The 16,850-nt window shown below is 38.4% G+C and overlaps 1 protein-coding gene across 4 annotated transcripts; it reads right to left on the bottom strand.

Annotated features, from left to right (window-relative positions):
• Nucleotides 1–5,868: 5,868 nt before the first annotated feature.
• On the bottom strand, nucleotides 5,869–15,435 carry LOC101485504 (glucosaminyl (N-acetyl) transferase 4). Of its 4 annotated transcripts, XR_001167901.2 has the most exons (4): nucleotides 14,858–15,435; nucleotides 14,688–14,744; nucleotides 12,864–12,997; nucleotides 5,869–6,141 (listed from the first exon to the last, which is right to left on the bottom strand). XR_001167901.2 is itself a non-coding variant. In XM_023153756.2 (3 exons), the coding sequence occupies exon 3, from the start codon at nucleotides 12,994–12,996 to the stop codon at nucleotides 11,704–11,706; it is 1,293 nt and encodes a 430-aa protein (XP_023009524.1). In that variant the 5' UTR covers nucleotide 12,997; nucleotides 14,663–14,744; nucleotides 14,858–15,404; the 3' UTR covers nucleotides 10,364–11,703. The 4 variants fall into 4 exon arrangements, 3 of the variants coding, with proteins under 3 accessions (XP_023009524.1, XP_004566938.1, XP_004566937.1); XM_023153756.2 differs by lacking the exon at nucleotides 5,869–6,141 and having other exon boundaries at nucleotides 10,364–12,997; nucleotides 14,663–14,744; nucleotides 14,858–15,404; XM_004566881.2 differs by lacking the exon at nucleotides 5,869–6,141 and having other exon boundaries at nucleotides 10,364–12,997; nucleotides 14,858–15,404.
• Between the last annotated feature and the right edge of the window lie 1,415 nt (nucleotides 15,436–16,850).

The raw sequence follows: 16,850 nt of genomic DNA, 5'->3' as shown, positions 1-16,850 counted from the left end.
TTTTAATTAAACTCTGAAACTCCTGAAATCCCTCACTCAAGAGTTCTTGCTCTGCTGCCGAAAAATACCGAGCGCGCTCCTTCGACATTTTCGCCGACCAATCAGAGGGTTGCCGATCAATGTTTCTACTATCGATGCGTAGCCCCTGTTGGGCCACCCAGTGATCTCACATTACTTCATCCAGCTATACTAATAGAATAGAATAGAATAGAATAGAATAGAATAGAATAGTCTTTATTGTCATTGTACAGAGTACAACGAAATTGGAGTGCCACTCCCTTGGTGCAAGTTTCAATAATAAATATAAATGTAAAATATAAAAAGTACAAAAAAAACAATCGTAAGTACTCAAACAATAGTATGTACAATATATACAGGATAGCAGCATTAATATAATGACAGTATGAATAGCAGCATAATATAATGACAGTGACGGTATAGAATAGGTTCAATTGTTTTTGTGCTTATTTACTACGGTGATAGCTCTGGGAAAGAAGCTATCCCTGAATCTGTTTGTCCTGGTTTTATGTGACCTGTACCGTCGGCCTGACTGTAATAGTTCAAACAGTTGGTTGCTGGGGTGAGAGTGGTCCTTGATGATATTGCCAGCTCTGCTGAGGTACCGAGAGTTTGCAGTGACCTCCAGGCTGGGCAGAGAGCAGCCAGTGATCTTCTGGGCTGTGTTGATGACCCTCTGCAGTACTTTCCTGTCTGCAGCTGAGCACCCTGCATACCATGTTGTTATGCCGTACGTTAGGATGCTCTCTATGGTGGCTCTGTAAAATGTCACCAGCAGCCTCTCCTCCAGGTTGTTCCTCCTGAGCACTCTCAGAAAGTGGAGACGCTGCTGGGCCTTTTTAACCACCGCTGTAGTATTTGCAGTCCAGGAGAGGTCATCAGATATCTGCACGCCCAGAAACCTCATGGAGTGTACCCTCTCCACACAGCTCCCGTGAATGTAAAGTGGGGCCGGGTCTGCTCTGCCCTTCCTGAAGTCCAAGATAAGTTCTTTAGTTTTCGTGGTGTTCAGTTGGAGGTTGTTAACTGAACACCACTCAGTCAGTCTGTTGACCTCATCTCTGTAGTCCGACTCATCCCCCCTTGAGATGAGTCCAACCACTGTGGTGTCATCCGCGAACTTTATGATGGTGTTTGAGTGTTTGAGTTTGTTTGAGTGTTTGTTGTAATCGTCAACAACAGGTGTGTTCGGGGAACCGGAATAGCGAGCTCAGAGTTAGCGCGATGATTTGGTCTTGGATGTTTCATTTGATCTTGGATGTAGTAAGCGACGTACGAAGCACAGGGCCCTGGTCAAACTTAAGCTCTCCTTAGTATGGCTGGCTCCGTCTGTCCAACAGCGCACTCACGGGCAGCAGCTGCCCCGCCCCCTCGCTCAGTCGCTTAGTGCCTGAGCTCGGATCATACCAATATCAGGGGGGATTCACGCACAGTCGTAAATTCCCACAGTGTGCACTATGTGCTTCGAATATTGTGTGTACTTTTTGTTTTATACAGTTGTCAGCCAGGCATCTAACTATGAAAAAATTACACTCCAAAATACCCCGGGCTTCTGACAAAACAACCCGGGCTTAAGCCCAGTAAGCCACCCCCACGCTCCGCCCCTGTGTGAGACACCATTTATTCAAATGTTGCTTCTGCTCTAACACACTTTCACTTTGCTACATCCTATTCTGACACCAATTGCTACAGCCTTTCAATTTTTGAACATTTTACTGTAAAATCTTTTCTCAAAGCCCAAATGTGACTCAAATATAATAAAATAAAAATACCAGATTCACTGATTCTCTAGAATCTAAAATGCTTTTGGAGTCCAACATTTCTGACCCTGAAAATCTTCAAGGACTCTTCGGAAAAACTTTTTTTCTTTATTTTGTTTTTACATTTTGGAATTTACTTTTTAATGCAGGAATCAAACGTAGAGCATATAAACTAAACTGATGAATTGGAGAAACAGCGCTCATATTCTATTTCATATCATTCACGCGCCACAATCCAAACTTGTAACAGTGAATCCCAAACCTATGAAACACCATTGGATTATTTAATGTCCTTGCAATTACAATAAGAACAAGCATGCATCTCTAGATGTCAGCAACATGACAAAGTAGACAGATGTGATCAGAAAGGAAAAAAGTGAAAAGAAATTATTGGAATATTTAGAACTACGTGACTGTTCGGTTTGTTCTCTACACATGTCTCACAGGAATACCATATCTTTTAATAGTGAGCAGCTAACATTACAAAACCATGTTTCAAAGTTTGTTAAAAGGGAGGAAAAACAAATTCAAAACTCAGTTTTTTTCCTTTCCCTTTAAGCAAGAATTGAAACTCTTGAGCTCTAGAGACTGATGTCTTGAATAACAGAAATAGAAAGCTTAACAGAAAAAGGAATCTCCTGGTGTGAGTAACAAGATCATTGGCATTTTGTTTGACTAAAATAATTAATTAACTACATTCTACGCAATCTACCACATTCTAAAACATAAGACATTATAAATTGCTCTTATAATGTCAATTAGTGCACTGACCACTGTTTAGATAACTGATCCTAGTGGGACTAGTCTGAGCCAGATGTGTTGAAATGAGTTTCCAAATATGCACAGTTTATTCTTTTGCTACTCCTGAACTAGCTTATCAAACATGTGGGTGGTGGGTCTATAAAGACACATTAAAGCCACTCTACACGTTTCTTTTTTAGGAGGTGAGATAACTAAAGCCTATCAACACAAACAGCAAAATCTCACAACTAAAGCCAAGATAAATAGTTTTAAAGTGCTATAATGAATATGTAAGGCACTATTTAAGGCCTCAAAGTTTAATCTAACAAACTACAACTGAAAAAAAGTCTGCTCTTTGCTGGAATAAATGATTCGAATACAAAGGCATGTCACATTAAGGGACCAGTGAAACCAAACTGAAACTCACTGTGAGTGTAATTTTGAGTCAAAACATGATTTAATATGAGCACTGGTCTACTGTAGAATTTGTTTTAAAAGTTAAAATAGATTCAAAGAACTCATGAAATGAAGTCGGTAGTGTGAGAGTGGGCTTCAATACGGTAATGTCTCTTGTGCTGTTCTGTCAATACCAAACTTTACCAATAAGTTATCTATGTTAACCAGAAACTTCAGGCTCCTCCCAATGTTCTTTTTTAGACCGTTTTCTTTAGCTCATTACGATGTCAGAAAGAGGAAGTATTCTTAATATAGTAATGCCTGGCACACAGTTATGGCTGTTAGCCCAGAAGCCCCACCTTCCTGCTGCATAAAGCTTCTACTTTGCTCACCAAGGCCCAGTAAGAGACAAAAACTGTTTCACAATCGTTCAAAACTTAAGTTCAAGAATAAATAAGTGGAGCTGGAAATGTGCAGAATAGGTACCCTTTCAACACTGGTGAGCCTTTTTTTTTAAAGTTTATTATCATTTTGTGCTTTTAGACCAGTAACGTCTAAGGCTAAAGTTAATACTTACAGATGTGTATAAGTAAAAACAGTGTGAAAATGATTTCAAATAAATTCATAGGGGGTTCAAAACCATAAAATGAACAACGAGAAATACCTTAAATACTCAGTGGATCAAATCTCCTCTAATCCCCCACCTGTTCCCTGTGTAAGGTGATTCTCATGCTTCCTTTAGGGAAGTGCAGCTCTTAGAGCGATGCCTGTGACCAACCTAGCGTGTAGGCAGATGTCTTCTCTGGCTGTATGCCTGGTCAGGTCCTGTAGGCATTAAAGCAAGAAGCAGATGACAAAGGACACCTCAGTGAAGAGTCAACAACTCTGTCCTTAATGAGGACATAATAATGAAGTAATGCTTATATGTTTAGTCATCCTTGTGATGAAGAGTGGATAATAAATAAATAATAATAGTAATACATTTTCTTGGGCAAGGGAAGGAAACTAAAACAGCTTGTTTCAGACAAAGTATGACATGGCAGGCTGCACCAAAGACCAGTACGTGAAATAAACAAGGATTATTTTAACTGTTAATCGTGTAAAGCTACTCTAGTAAAATCCAGTAATATAAACACTGAGCTGGCGATTACGATGATAAGCTGAGGAATAAGTGATGCCAGTCAATGTTCATTTGCAAAAGCCTCATTGCTGTTTGATACTGGGCAGGTGTTGTACTGGGGGGGTTTACAAAGATTTAGTCAGTGAAAACAGCCTTCTGCATCTCATGTGAGTGAACCAAAAAAGTACATTTGCAGCCGTTATGACAAAAACAATAAGCTTAAATGTTCCGCACTACTGAGAAGTGCAGAGTAGAGATAATTCTCAGTGAGTTTGCCTCTTATTATGATACTTTTCACTTTAATGTGGTATTTTTGTCCTCCTCCACAATGATATAAAGATTTGTGCTGCAAAACAATCAAACTTTCAAAACAAAAATTAATTTACCTACGTTTTGAAAATAGTACTTTTTTTTCTGTGACAAATAACCTTTTAATTGCAATTAAAGTCAACTTACTGACCTCTTAAATAGCCCCTTAATGAACTCTACTAGAAACCTTCTGTCTAAAATAGGCTTGTAATGTACTCTGACATCTACTTTGCTTCACAAGGCTGCTCTACAAATGCTTTTACACAACCACACCTTGAGTAACTGCTTTTGTAGATCGCATGAGCAAATATTTTCCACTAATAGATTCGAGAGTTTCACTTAACGAAAGAGTTTTGCTCACCTCGTGAACTTTTAATGCAGCCTTGTGTAAACTGGAGTCAAAACCTCAAAGCAGAAACATATTTAACAAAAGGTTCATCAGAATACTTGATTAGGAAATTATGTATGTTATATGTTTACTTGTTTTATTAGTTTTATTATTATTAAGTTGAGAACATTACAACCCTATTTAAATAAGAAAAGAAAACTAAACAAAAAGAAAACCCCAAAAGGAATCCATTCAAGCATCAGTCCATCCATTCATCCATCCATGACCACATTAGGGTCACCAGTTAATGCACAGGGAGAGCATGTGTGCATGTGTCCACAATAAAAAATTGTAGCCTGGATGTGAACCCAGGACTTTCTTGTTTACAGTGATGGTGGGATGCAGCCAATGTCAAATTCAGATTTGATTATCTCCTCAATCCTATAATCACACCTTCTATGATGAGTCTGGTACTGATAGCACTGACTGCACTGACTGGATGTTGTAGGGTTGTCCTGACTGACCTGTCTCTGCAATGTTGCCTGGACATCTGGGCGGTGCCTTGGGTGTGGAGAAGGTGTACTGCAACCATAGGTGTATCACACTTCTCAGCCCGGGACAATCTACACTTCGGTACTAGTGATGTGAGGGTCTCCACTTTAGTGGCTACAGGATTTTACCTTTGCTTTTTGCAGATTATGTTGTTCTGTTTGGTTCTTCAAGTGGTGTGTGCGTGTGCAATTAAGGTTCAAATCTAAAGGTTCAAATCTAAGATCTACCCTTCTCCTGGGATCAGACATTCCATAAATCAAGTTCACTTGCTCTCAAACCAACTTTAATGGTTGACCGACTAACTGAACTGACTGGCATGAATAACTTCATTTCCTGGAACACTATACAGCAAAGCCTTGTTCAACTCTTCTGTACTGGTGCTCCAGTCAGTGACCTAGAATGCCTAAAAGGACTGTTGGCCTATCCTAATCCTCAGGGCCCTGTTGTTTAAAAGGTGTAATGCAGATAAAAATCATCTGCTTTCGGTTTTTCCTTGGTTTTCAATGGCTCACATAATCCGGCTTACTTTTGTCCTCATTATTCAAAAAAAAAAAAAAAGAAAAAAAAAAAAAAGAAGGAAAAAAGAAAAAAAAGAAGTCTAAAATACTGAAACATTTTTTCAAATATTACAGAGAACAGTTAGAACAGTAATCACACAGTACTTTTAAGTGTGTTTATTTCAAGTGTTACAAAGAAGAGCTCTGGTGGTAACTTTCTGTGTAACATTCAGTCCACTGACTAAACAACTAATAAATATAAACAATATGGCATATGAAGGTGTTCTTTAAAAAATAAGTTACACAATTTCAAAGACTATGTTGTCACAGATGTCAGGCAGGACTCTAACACAAATCCAGGGGCAGGTCCAGGACACTCCTCTTCACACAGTCTGTGACTCAGTCACACTCACTCAGTGTCTAAGGGTCAGTACAGAGAATAGAAACGTTCATTAGGAAAACCAGGAAACATAATGAGATACGATATGATTCACAAAGCGAGTTGGCGCTACACTAACCAAGGTGAGTACAACAACCCAGCAAAAACCAGCACTCCAGTGTGGCCTTAAATAATGGCAGGAGCAATCATGAATGATGAGCAGCAGGTGAGTGATGATGAGCAGGTGTGGAGATCGAAGCGGGGACCAGGAACCAGACGCCAGCCTGACACCATGTAACATAATCATCATCATTATCTGTCTTTGACAAAGACTTCTTTAAGCCTTATTTGATACCTTCTGATGCAGTAGATGCTGGTTCTACTAGAGCTGATCCACTGTCCACAACAAGAACAAGTGTGTCCTCTTCATTAGAAAGAACTGGATCAGTTTTCTCTACATTTGTGGGCTCAGCATCCCTTACAGTACTTTGAATCCCATGCAAAGTTTGTCAGTTTGCACCTCCAATAATATTAAGGACCATATCTCTGTAGTCTGTGCTCTGGTAAGATTTGTCACCAGTTTGAGTGTTTTTGGCTTCAGCATGGTCCCTTCTTGACTTGGCCTTCTTCCATCTGAATTTAACTAACTCTGCTGTCCTCCTAACACCCCAGCCCATTGTGACTCAGTCCTACAAATACATCATAATGGTTCCTGACACCCACCAGCAGTGCCAATGCTGAATTTATAGGACCAACTTGATTAGTTGAACAAAACACTTAAGAGTAATTTTGAACAGCTGCATCTCCCTAGTCAGAGGGATTGCAGGAGGATTTTCTGGGTCCTCATAAGGCTCAGGTGCATCATAAACATCACAGAGGGGAACATTATGTCTTGTGACAATGCTGTGAAGCACATTACAGGCAAGTATTATTTGGCATTGTAGCCTGTGGCTCCACTAGCAAGTAGCTGAGCAAGCAAAGGGCCTTTTCCAGAGAAATAGGACATGAAAGATTTGCCCTTGTTCCCACATGTCCTAACATAGTGAACGAATCCATCTGTCCATTTATGCTCTTCCAGGGCAGCTTCCACCACAGAAAAACACAGACTTCCCTTTCCCCAATCACCTGCTTTAGTGTATCTGAGGGAACACCAAGGCGTTCTCATTCCAGCCTTAAGAAATATAATCTCTCCAAATTGTCTTGGGTCAGAGCCATTCATAAATGATTGAACTCTTCATCCTATCTCTAAGGGAGAGGCCAGACACTCTTCATAGAAACCTCTTGTTTTCCGAAAATAAATAAATACATTTCTGTTTTAAAACAGAAAGAGTGTTCTGTGTACTATTTTCAAATCATTGGAATCTCTTTTAACGTTTTTAACTTCATTGTTTTTGCATTTTGTAATGCTATTTCATCAAAATACCTCAGCAAATCTGAGAAGTAAAACTTCTTCTTCTTCGAGGCTGAACTGTGAGGCTTGTTAAGAAATGATTCACTGAGGCTTAAAAGTTATTTCCATTAGAAGACTTCACCCCCTTGAACAGGGGCCAAGGGGTTTCTTTGGCTGACTTAACAGTGTACCTAATAAGACCAAGATGCATCACCACTGCACAAACAAAACCTCTTTTATATTTTAGAATCTGAATTAAGCTGACCTCATCTGTCATACCATGTGTGCTCTTCATGATGTGCAAAATAAACATTAGTATAACTTTTATGCTCAAAACAGAGCAACGCAGCCCTGGTAGAAATCAGACACCTCTCAGACATGTGGTAAGTGAGGGGCTACAATTTCATGTGCTATTTGAGGGTTTTACTGTGACCTTTTCCTGAACACTACCACTGCCTCTGTGTGCAAAAGCCTTAGCAGCTTGAATTGAGTTAAGTTCTTCTGGGAATAAGGGATGAGTCAAAGAAACTACACTTTCTAACACATAACTCATGTTTAAAAAGCAAAGAGGGAAAAGAACTAATACTCTAAAGAAAAAAGTATGTGTAGAGAACAATGACTGCTTTGTTTAAAAAGAAATTAAGAAAAACTAAGAAAAAAAGAAAAAGTACTGAAAAGTAATTGTGGGTTAAAAGGAAATGATTTCAAAGGAACTGCAGACCAGAAACATTAACACTTTTCTTACAGGAAACTAAAATGGGCACTTCACTTGTCAGCATTCGGAGTCTGAGCCCATGTAATATAGTTACTGGGAAAGTTAAAATGAGCAGTGTGCAAGTCATACAAACCTTTAACCAGAAATATGGAGAAAATTGTGACATTTCTGGGAAATACTGTTTCTGAGTTTTTATGCACTACTAGGCTATGCACTAGGAATTAGTAGTAGAGGGCTGAAGTAGTTACATGAGATGTGCCAGGTTAAGTACATTATCTCAGCAAAGCACTATGGGGATCAAATCCTCAGATGTCAGTGGGAGTGAAATATTATTACAGCTTATACAAAGGGAAGATTGTGAAAACTGTACATTTTGTCAGAGACATTCTTTCAATAGACACTCTGCATACCTTAAGATGAGTCATATTATGCACGAACTTTCTGTTTGGTAAGTATCGTTTCTGCATAATGCTCAAACAGGTTACAAGTACTGGTTTACTGGTTTACAGCTTACACAGCAGCACTGACAGCCAATCAGCATCTATAAATTGTCATTTGAAATATGTTCATAACACAGTCTGACCACAAAAAAAGAAAAGAGTAAGTGACTGTTAGACCTTTATCTAGAGTGATTAGATTAGCATGTAGGCTAAACACATTAGAACAAACAATAACAAAAAGCTTGTCCATTAGTCTTTTACGGACTCCTTTCATCTGTGTGTTTCTGGTTGGTTTGCATCGTATTAACTGCTGTTGCCAGTCTGCACAATTTTTTTGTAACTGGCATTCCTCAGCAGTATATAAGGATTTTCTCCCAGTTACCTGCTGTCAGAAACCTGTAAGATATCATGGGTTAATGCCGAAACAAGTCAGTTTCCACAGTAACATGAGGGTTGTTTTGGTGTTGTTGCTGATTGTGTCAGTGATAGATTTGCAGAAAAAAAACAAGCTTCTACTTGTCCTTACATGTGTAGTGTTCTCATACGGGTCATTTTATTCATATGCAAAACTGGAACATCCCATAAAGTCTATGATTTACTGTAATTGAATAAGCTTTCATGACTCCATCTGTGACATGCTCAATGTTCTGTAAATAAATGATGTCGTTAAAGATGAGCAAACATAGATTAGATGTCAGATTGTTTCAAAACATCAACACAAATCCAGCACAATTGCTTCAGACTTTCCATTGTTTCAGAAAGCCCTAGTTTGCCCATCTCAATTTGCAGGTAACTCAAGTCCAGCCAAGGCACTGAATCAACTCGGAGCACAAACAGGAGAACAAGGTCAGGTAACGAAGGCACTCATAAGTTGAGAACCTGATTACCACCACAAGGGTGAAGATGAGCTGGCAAGGAGTAAGGTTTCTGCTGACCCTTTTACTCCCATAAGTGATGTGATAATGGTAAGCAGGCTGGCTGAAAGTGGGTCAGCGCAATGCACCAGCGCCTGCCCAACTCCACCTAAGAATCGAAAGAACAAGAAAGAGAGACAGTGGATGCAAAAGAGAGCAGTCCTGCGAGAACCATGACAATCTGCTCTTCTCCTGTTTATGTTCTCAAGGATGAAATCTCGACAATAGGAGCCTCGTAGCTCAGTGCTAATTATAATTGTAAACAACCATGGTTGATTTATGTGAACCACATTTTTTTCAAGTTATTGTTTTGCTCAGAGTTGTGGTAGCTGCAATATGTTCCTATGTTTATCCACTGCTGACATTTGTAAACATGTAAATAGAGCTCAGATAACAATAGAGATCCTCTTGAGATAGCCTCTTTTTTTTTTACTTTCTTGTGTGCATATCGATTCATGTTGCAGTAATGCTTTAAAATGAATAACCATTTAAGGTATTTCAGTACACAATCCCAATTGTAGCAGAACTTTTTTTTGCAGTGTTCATTTCCTGTCTATCGTAAAACTCAAAACATCTGTGTGAAAGCAGTAAAGAAAAAAGAAAAGTATAAACTGTAATTAAAAGAGGCCACCCTTTATTTAGAGTCTTTTGACTATTGTGGTTTTTGTTTTTGCTGTTTTTTGTTTTGTTTTGTTTTTTTTCCCCAACCAGGCATAACTTTTGGGGTGGATCTGAATGAGAAACCAAGCAACGATCCATGCTGAGTAGTACTAGCTATAAATAACAGAGTACGCCCATTCTGAATCATGTTGTCATTTTTCACTTTATTTGAGGACCATAATTTGTAAAATGAACACCTTGTTGTGTTCAACTCAATTCAAGCATCAAAGACTAGAAAATCACAAGGAACTATTTAAGGACATGTTTAAAGCAGGTCACTTGATAATGCCATATCAGATGAACATCGGGCTTATTTCCCCATCAACAGGCACATACTGCATTTGTTTCCTCCGTGACCTTTACTTTTATAACCTAACAAGTTCTGTTAATCTTTTATATACAGTCTAACACTGAGAGGCTGTTTATTTTTCCAATTTACGTTATAGTTTGATGCAAACCTGCATTACATATATAGTTGGAATCAACCCTTACTAAAGCAGCTTGTATCCATCAACCAGTTGGATTGTTGCAAACAAATTAGCTCTCGATTAATTTGTGAGGAATAGATGACATAGAATAGATGACCTCTCCTCTGTTTTACACAGAATACTGTGTAAAAACCAATCCAGTGTGTTCCATTGCATTTCATGGAAAAAGGGGCTGTCCAGATAGCATGCTGTGTGTTGAGGAAATAATATTTTGTTATTATAGTTTGCAAGAGCACCATCAGAATGATCCGAAAACTGAATCTGTAGTAAAACTTTAACACATGTATCAGAGGAAAAGGGAATCCGTCAGAAACAGGCAAGAGCATGTTAGCTTTTAAAATGTAACCAGTCATTATTGTATAATTACCTCTCATTACAGTTTCATTCAACCAATTAACAAAAACAAATATTATCCCTGTTTTCCCCATTCACAATGAGAAGCAGACGACTGTTTCTGCTAAGACATGTTCCTCGTGGGTGTGTTTTTTGTAAACTGGACTTTTCTGTGAAGACAGAAATCTAAGAAATAAATCTCTTAAAAACTGAATACATAAAAAAATACATAAAATTTATAGAGCACTTTGAGTACTCCGGGAGAGTAGAAAAGCGCTATATAAGAATCAGTCCATTTACCATTTACCATAAAACCAACATTATCTTTGTAGATTAACAAGTGACTCAAGTGAGACAGAAACACCCTGAGAAAAGAACGGAGCTCGGCAGCTTTCCTTAAACAAACGACGTTGCAACATATTAGAGCTGTAAACACCATTTTCATATCTCAACGCTGCATTTTGTCTTTCCCACTTAAACTTTTGTTTCTAAAAGACCAGAAAACAGTGATTAGTCCCCTTCGCTATTACTTATAGCTCATTATAATTAATCAATTATGTTGATTTGTAACTTCAAAGATAATGATGTATAAGAAATAGCAGTCAAATTTGAAAAATCACTGAAAGAACATAATATTTGTTCCTGATCCATTTTAGCCATCGTTTAACCTTTACGACAAGTCAGTGATACTGATTGAAATAACTTCTGCTTTTCCTTCAGCTTCTCCTCAAGGCACTGAATGAGTACAGGGTCCACTTTGGGGTCAAACTTATTGGCAAACCAGTGGCCATAGTTCAGCAACCAACGCATTTCCGCAGCACCAAATATACAAACGCTGCGAACGTGTGTCCCTGTGCACGGTGGGTACAGCTGCTCCTCCAGGTACTGCCACTTCACCAGCCTGGTTTTGCTCATCAGGTCTGTGATATCAGGCTTGGATCTAGCCACCTCTCCAGGGACACCTGGCAGTCGCACAAGTGTTGCCCAGAAGTGTTCATCTGGGGAGTAGGTGTCCTCTGACCAGGACAAAAAATCTTTCACTACACCTGAGGCATTCATATGCTCAATGAACTTCCGGGAAAGCACAAAGTAGGCATTTCCAGAGAACACCTCAATATTGTGTGGTGGTGGGTTCTTTACATACTCTGTTTTCACTGGCAGTTTTTGATATTCAAAGCTGGCATCTTTCAGCTCATAGTGAAAGGTGAACCGTTGTTTCTTAGCTGGTGTGGGTCGGCTCGTCTCTAGCATGTTTCTGCCATTCAGTTGCTTTAGTTCTGACACTAGCTCCACGTTGGACTTGAGAGGGAAGTCTTGGCCACAGAGGTTGATGACATACTTCCACTTGACTTCTGAACCCAAAAGGTCAGACAGACAGTTGAGATCAGCCTTTAATCGGCTAATGCTTGCATAATATACTGATTCTTTCTTGCTGGTAATGAAGACATTGGGCAGACACTGGGCCAAACCCTCCATAGCTGATATGAACTGAGCAGAGGACTTTTGATCATAGTGGATACAGTAGATATTACTGGGTGAGTACAGTGCATTGATGAGTCTCTCTACCATCCAGGCAGATTTATGCACAACCAAAGAATAAGCAATAGGAAAGTCTTGCTCCTCTTCTGTGGCACACACATTATCATAACCCCTGTACTTTCTGAATAAAGTACAGTTAGAGGTAAGATAAGCTAGACTTTCATCTTTAATCTCCACAACGTCTTTCTTTTTGATCAGCAGAGATTTCCCCACCTCCACTGGGTCCATGTCATAAATAGCAGAGCAATCAATATTGTACTTGGGAATTATCTGCATGTCCGTACCAATATGTGAAGGTTCAGTGATGTAGCTGTGCTTGACACAGACCAATAGCAGGATGGATATAGTCAGCAATGACAGGAGGGAAGGAAGGAACTGCTTTCGTCTTAGTCGCAGCGATAAACATCGCATGGTCATTCTGTAGTGAGAGAAAACACAACATGAAGGAACATAAACCCAACTGATAATGTTATTCTTCAGAAATACCTAACCACCTTAAAAAAATGTTCAGTTTCTTTTAGAATAGGGTTACTCCATATTTGTTTATTTTGCAATAACTTTAGCACATCCAGTGAAGCCTTGCAAAGACAAACAGATTCAATAGAAGCTTCTACCCACAGTCTGTCAAACGTACCCTACCTACACCCTGATTGAAGGTTAACTGTGCTGCTAACACTCAAGGACACTCGCACTATATTTATAAACTGTATTTATTACAGTATAACATACATAAACACACACACGTACGTATGTATGTGTGTGTGTGTGTGTGTGTGTATACAACTTGTGCATATCCTTTTTGTGTACATTCTCTGTGCTCTCCATTCTGCCAATGGAGAGATGACAACTGTGTTTCATTGTTCTGGTAACAGTGACAATAAAAATCTTTTCTTATCTTATCTTGTGTTACCTTGTCAAATGTGACAAGTGTCCAAAAGAAAGAAAGTGTCACTTCGTAACGCCAATTGCACAAGATTTGATACATGAGTTTGTGAGACTTCATCACTTTTTCCCTAACAAAACTGATTTTAATTTATTTTTAAGCAATAAATAGATGTGGCAAAAATTATACAAATGCATACATATATATGTAAATTTACATTCAATTGATTTTTTTTAATGGTGGGAAGGTTCAATAAATTCTCTGGTTTTAAAAAAATAAAATAAATATTCTATCAAGAATTATTTACTTAAGAATTTCTGAGGAAACACAGAATCAGATTTCACCAACTCCTAAGTACGCTTGTAATATAGTGTATTATCTTACTTTTTTTCATTGATTGTACTTATTTGTGTTTTTGTATTTCCTTCATATATCTGTACCTGAGCTGAGGTGACGCAAAAATTTCCCCGTTGTGGGATTAATAAAGTCTTATCTTATCTTATCTTAATACTTACAGTTTCTACAGTACAAAGGTAACATTTTGCATTTCTTTATTGTATATGCGGACGTTATTATTCACGAAATAAAACAGAAAACAGGGTCTTATTCAGATCTGACATATATGATTTTTTTTCTTTATCTAATGAGAAGTATACAACACACAGAGAGACATCTAATTGCTATTAAAAATACCTTTACGTTTGGAAATTTAGTTTTACAGATTTCACATGGATATAGTTGCCTCATTGTCATTTGCTTTAAAAATTCATAGGCCTAGTTTTAAAAAACAAAACAAAAAAACCCCCAACATCTCCCGATTCAAAACAGGAGATATTCGTCTGAAATTTATAAGTGTGCCCTTAAAAAGAGTGACCAAAACACAAAGGTGACGTGAATATACACTAGAAAAGAAGTTAAAATGAGTTATCCAATTCAGAGTGGACGATAATAAATAAATAAATAAATAAATAAATAAGATCAAAACAGCTTATTCCAAACTTCTAAACGTGCGATCTGTTTATTGTTGTTTGAAGACTATCATTGCAAATACCTTCAATAAAAACAACGGAACACCACAGAATATATAGCTTATATGATCTCATCTCTTTAAGCAGACAGAAAGAGACAGAAGTGAAATTGGGAGGCAGTTGCCATCTATGATATAGCAAACGGGAGAGCTAATTTAGATGTGATGGATACCTTCCATACTGTGAAAAGCCCTCACCTTGCTCTTCACGCTGGTGCCGGTCTCCCCAAAAGACCTGGCAAGCAGTTTTTAAATCTGAAAGTTGTCAAAACGTGGGTTCAATGCAAATGTTCCGTCTTCGCTGCTTCGACAGTAAAACTTCGACTCACAAAAGTGAAGAATGAAAAAAAGGAAGAATGAAAACTTACCTGTCAGAAAAAAGAGTGGGCATTCGTCTTCCCTGCCCTTCCACTTTTCCCACACTGCTGTCGCGACATCTGTGGACAACGCAAACTTGAATGTCTGATTATACGTTGTTAATCAGCGGAAACCGTGTTCAGAAGAAGCGCGACAAGCTGTCATAACCGCGCTGAGCTGAGGACCACAGGACAGAGACGCGCTGAGAAATAACCCGGAAAAGAGGGAGGGGTTCAGGAAACTAATTATAGCTCAAGTAAAAAAAAACAAAAACCGAAAGAAAGAAACGAACTGAAAAGCAAGAAAAAGCAGAAAGACGTGTTTTGTGTGTAATCATTGGTTTGTCTCTGTAGTAGGTAAAAAAGCAAAAAAACAAAACTTTTTTTAAGAGGGGGGAAGGAGCAAATAAAAAATGGTTTCCCCTGCAAATGCGCTTTACTGAAACGACTGCTTCCTGAACAAATCTGGTTAGAATAGTTTGAATTAAAACCCCGTGTCTGGAGTCATCTGAACTCACTAAGGGAAGGGTGAGAAGGAAGAGAGCTGTACCAATCGTGGGAGCTCTCAAGACTTAAAACTTGGAGGTGGTGTGTGAGAAAACTCAACAGTGAGGTCATTTCTATGTTTTTGGGGGGTGGGGGGTGGAGAAAGAATAAAAAAAAAAATCAATCTACGACGGTCGTTCAGTGACTTGGCTTTGTTCTGAAATAACACAATCCTGATTATCTCTTTATGACAGAAAAGCAAACTAATTCTTCAAAAGAATTCTAAGATACTGGCTTAAACGCATTTAAACTATAATCAACCTATTAAAACACACGTGAAAATTCTATATGCTACCTACACGAGTGACTAATATGAGCCAGGTTGGAATGTAGATTGGTGATTTTGCTGGGTCATAAATGTCAACTCAAAGTCATGCAGATTGGTTATTATTATCAGTAATGCCATGAAAGTCATACTTAAATACACCATGCAAAACAAAAGTCCAGGCATTTGTTGAAAAAAAAAAAAAAGCATAGCGTGCAGGTGTGCAGGCATATTGGTCTGAGGTGTGTCTTTTGTTTCTTCTCTCTTCAAGTTGGTTTTATGAAGCTAACCTAAAAAAACAAAAACACAAAGAAACTGAAAGTGACATCGGAAACCACTTGCGTTTTTTTTTTTTTTTTAGTTTTACATGTGACACAACTAACAGAGAGCCATTAAACCCAGTCACATGCTTTATTATACTTTAGAAACAAATATTGAAAATGAAATGCAATGCAAATGCTGTTTTTAAACCAATGAATCTATTTATAAATGAAAGAAAAATTACTTTCAAAAATTAAAAGAAGAATTAAAACCCCCACCGGGATCTGCTCACGCTCTCACCCACTCTCTGTGTGTCTTCCGAGAATAAGCCTCGCTTCACTGAGCATGTGCGAGAGGAAAACAAATACTGTTTCCATTTATTACAGTCATCACCAAACAGTGATTGCTTAACACTACCACGATATTTTCATATAAGAAAAGCTCATAAAAGTTCTCATAAGAGTTTGACACTGTTTGTTGGAAATATGAAATTTCCACATCCAACAAGATGAAAGGACAATCATTTTTTAACTATCTTACAGTCTTTTCTGCTCAGAAATGTTCTTTAAATACAATAAAGGTGAAAGGGAATTACGCCTAGCTGGTTTATATGATTATAATGTTGTGGCTGTGAATATGTTGTAAGATTACAGGGAGTGCAGAATTATTAGGTAAATGAGTATTTTGTCCACATCATCCTCTTCATGCATGTTGTCTTACTCCAAGCTGTATAGGCTCGAAAGCCAACTACCAATTAAGCATATTAGGTGATGTGCATCTCTGTAATGAGAAGGGGTGTGGTCTAATGACATCAACACCCTATATCAGGTGTCCTTTCCTTTGGCAAAATGGGTCAAAAGAAGGACTTGACAGGCTCAGAAAAGTCAAAAATAGTGAGATATCTTGCAGAGGGATGCAGCAGTCTCAAAATTG

The sequence above is a fragment of the Maylandia zebra genome, linkage group LG7, assembly GCF_041146795.1.
Source record: "Maylandia zebra isolate NMK-2024a linkage group LG7, Mzebra_GT3a, whole genome shotgun sequence".
Taxonomy (NCBI): Eukaryota; Metazoa; Chordata; class Actinopteri; order Cichliformes; family Cichlidae; genus Maylandia; species Maylandia zebra.
Note: the sequence above shows the minus strand (reverse complement) of the source record. Positions and strands in the feature narration are given on the sequence as shown.

Bases quoted from the DNA above. Each gene is read 5' to 3' on its own strand.
- LOC101485504 (XM_004566880.4), bottom strand. From the start codon at position 14,880: ATGCCCACTCTTTTTTCTGACAG. The intron at 12,998-14,857 runs GTAAGTTTTCAT...CTCTCACTACAG, and splicing joins CCCACTCTTTTTTCTGACAG to AATGACCATGCGATGTTTAT.